Source organism: Capsicum annuum, chromosome 6 (assembly GCF_002878395.1).
Source record: "Capsicum annuum cultivar UCD-10X-F1 chromosome 6, UCD10Xv1.1, whole genome shotgun sequence".
Taxonomy (NCBI): domain Eukaryota; kingdom Viridiplantae; phylum Streptophyta; class Magnoliopsida; order Solanales; family Solanaceae; genus Capsicum; species Capsicum annuum.
Genome location: NC_061116.1, coordinates 199,319,739 through 199,323,020, shown reverse-complemented (window position 1 = coordinate 199,323,020; position 3,282 = coordinate 199,319,739). Strand labels below are relative to the sequence as shown.

The 3,282-nt window shown below is 28.8% G+C and overlaps 1 protein-coding gene across 1 annotated transcript; it reads left to right on the top strand.

Annotated features, from left to right (window-relative positions):
• Window positions 1-729: 729 nt before the first annotated feature.
• LOC124899585 (F-box/LRR-repeat protein 25-like) lies at window positions 730-1,549 on the top strand. Its single transcript, XM_047414514.1, has 2 exons — window positions 730-1,042; window positions 1,110-1,549. The coding sequence occupies exons 1-2, from the start codon at window positions 730-732 to the stop codon at window positions 1,547-1,549; spliced, it is 753 nt and encodes a 250-aa protein (XP_047270470.1).
• The last annotated feature ends 1,733 nt before the right edge of the window (window positions 1,550-3,282 follow it).

Here is a 3,282-nt window from a genome sequence, read left to right as displayed (position 1 = left end):
AAATCTTTAATATATATCTCTAATATCTTAGACCTTATTTAGGAGTGTATCCAACTTATTTAGGAGTGAATCACTTTATTGTACCTTATCTAGACTTATACCTTATTTATTAATTACTTGTTTAAATAAGACATTGCCATCTGTTTTATTTCAATTGAATACATTCAATATAATCAATTCAAGTTCAATATTCAAGTATTCGATTCAATTCAAATTATTCAATTCAGAATATTCAGTTTTCATTCAATTCATTCATTCGATTATTCAATCATTCACATTATTCAAGTCATTCAAATTAATTCAATTCATCCAAATTTTCATTCAATTCATTTAATTATTCATTCAAGAAAGGGGAAAAAAAATTTCCTCATTCAATTCTCTTTTAATTTTCCGCAATCTTTTTTCAAAACATCTTTCAAATTTTAACACATCCTATATGAACTCTTTCCTTTATATTATAATATAAAATATAAACAAAATAAATTCCTTTATATTATAATATAAAATATAAACAAAATTTTATTTTTATTATATTTAGGGGTTCTGATATTTGAATTTAAATTTTAATTCTTTCTTTATTTGTATAAATGATAAATCGAAATAAATGAAATAATATAACAATTTTTGTGTACAGGTTTAGGATAAAGAATGACAGACTTACAAAATATTTTCACACCCTTAGTCCTTAGATTTAGGGTTTTCAAACTCCAGAGAATAAATTTGGGGGCAATGAAATGGAATAGTGATGATCGAATTTCGAAATTGCCAGAGCCAATTTTGCATCACATCCTGTCTTTCCTACATGCTAAAGATGCAGCACGAATGAGTACATTGTCCAAGGTTTTGGATAGTGCTTGGAATTCACTCCCCTACTTAGATTTTGGTGATATTTTCTGGTGGTCAAAAGATCTGAATGTTGTAATGGATCAAACTCTAGCGAGTAGGAAAAAGCACAAGATCTCCATGCAGAGGTTCTCTCTATGGTTACTCTATTATGCTTGTCTTTCTTATGACGACAGATGGATTAAGATACTCATAGCTTGTAATATCAAAGAGTTGAATCTAAGAGTAGAAACACATTATTATCGAGGCAACTTCCTATACGGCAGCTTGCCCGTGGCAATCTTTGCTGCCAAGTCTAAATGTGCTGAGTTTGCATGGATTTAATATTGAATTGCCCGCTGATGATGGTACGATAAATTTATCATCTTTGCGAGAATTGCACCTCTCTTTTGTGTTTTTGGGTGAGCAATTTATTCAGGCTATGTGCACAAGCTGCTGCAATTTAGAGCATCTGTCTTTGCAGTATTTCAACGGACTCACCAGCTTTCAAGTTGGTGATACTTTACCTAAGCTGAAAAAGATTGACTTGGTAAACTTGGAACCTCCTGATTCATTCCTCCAATTGGTTGATATTGCAGCAATTAATCTCGAAAAGCTTAGCATCAGCAACAAATTTTATGGGAATATAAATGTTGTAAGAATAACTGCTTGCAAAGCCCTCAAGAATTTGTACCTCATTGTGTGGATATCACTGACAATTTGTTAGAGGAACTATTTTACAGCCTAAAAAATCTTGAAAAGTTTGATTTAATTTGTTGCAAGGCCTTGAAGACTATGAAGATCACGAGTGAAAGGCTCAAACAACCAAGAGTAGTTGATTGTCACAATTTGATTGTTGTTGAATTGGACACTCCTAATTTAATAAAGTTCCACTGCTTTAATGAGAAGTTTAAAGTTTTCTTGGGTTGAAGGAAGAGAAAAAGGGCAAAAGGTACGGACTTATTTTAATAAACAAAGTTCCCTTGCATGCCGTTCAATATTGGTATTAGCCCATTAAGAGTTGTTCATGTAAATATTGTTGCCCCAAAATATTTGGAAACGTTGTTTATTGTCTGCTTAATGATATTTGCTTATCGTTGATTAATAGACAAATTATTGCTATTGAATAAACCAGAAGATATATGGAGTTGATCAACTTCAACTAGAATAGAGTTCTTTGACTGTGCATTTTATTCTTTGACCATTAGAAAGCACCCGTTTATTGTACTCGCTTAGATGATTCCTCCGTTCAGAGAATGTTTGATTTCGAGCAGCAATAGGCTAACACCAATAGAGTACTAAACCTTTCTAATACTGCATTCATGATTCTTTATAACGCTAACATTTTACCTTTGTTCCTGTTGTTTATATAGTCCATACTGAATGATTTTCCTCTGTTTGACAGTTTATATATGCAGATGGTTAGGTGGTTAGTCCTTTGGAGTCTCTATTCAAGAGTTCCCTTGAATATAGTGGATCTTAGAAATCCTATAGGCAGGTCGTAATTTTTCTTCCTTGAGCTAGGAGTTTCAACGTAAAAATTTTGTGTTTGCTTTTTCTATCTTATATTTTTTATATTCTTAAAAAATATTACTACTCGAATGCAAGTCACGAATAATAACAAATTAAAATATCACAATTTCTTATCGTATTTGTATTCACATCATCTTTATATTGTTTTATACATTGATATAATTAACATTTGTATTTGCATTTTAGAGTTCACACTTGTTTTTGTATATATATATATATATATCATAGTTCACATTTATATTTGTATTTTATAGTTCACACTTTTATTTGTATGTTATAGTTCACATTTGTATTTGTATTTTATATATAGTTACACTTGTATTTGTATGTTATAGTTCACATTTATATTTGTATTTTATAGTTCACACTTGTATTTGTGTTTGCTAGTTCGCACCATCATTTATATTTTATACAATTCACACTTGTATTTTAAAGAATTATTTTCTATTTGTATTTTATAATTGACCAGACATTGTATTTACATTTCGTGATTTCATTTTATTTGTATTTGTGTATTATTTTTGTCGATGCACTTGTATTTTTAAAGAACTATTTTGTATTTATATTTGTAAGTTGACCTTATATTGTATTTTTATTCGTAATTTAATTTTTTTTTTGTTTGTATTTGAATTTGTAATTGACAAGATCATTTGTATTTTTAAATAATTGTAAAAAAAAATTTATTTTTATTTCTACGAACACTTGTATTTATAAAATAATAAATTATACAAATACAGATGTTACATTTACATCAAATGATACTTGTTTATACAACTTGAACCATACGCATACAAAATGATACTTGCTTATATGCAAATACAAATGATGAATTTGAAATACAAATACTAATGATATATTTGCATTGAATGATATATTGCATACTTATATATTTAAGCCCAAGACAAATACAATTGATCCATATATTTT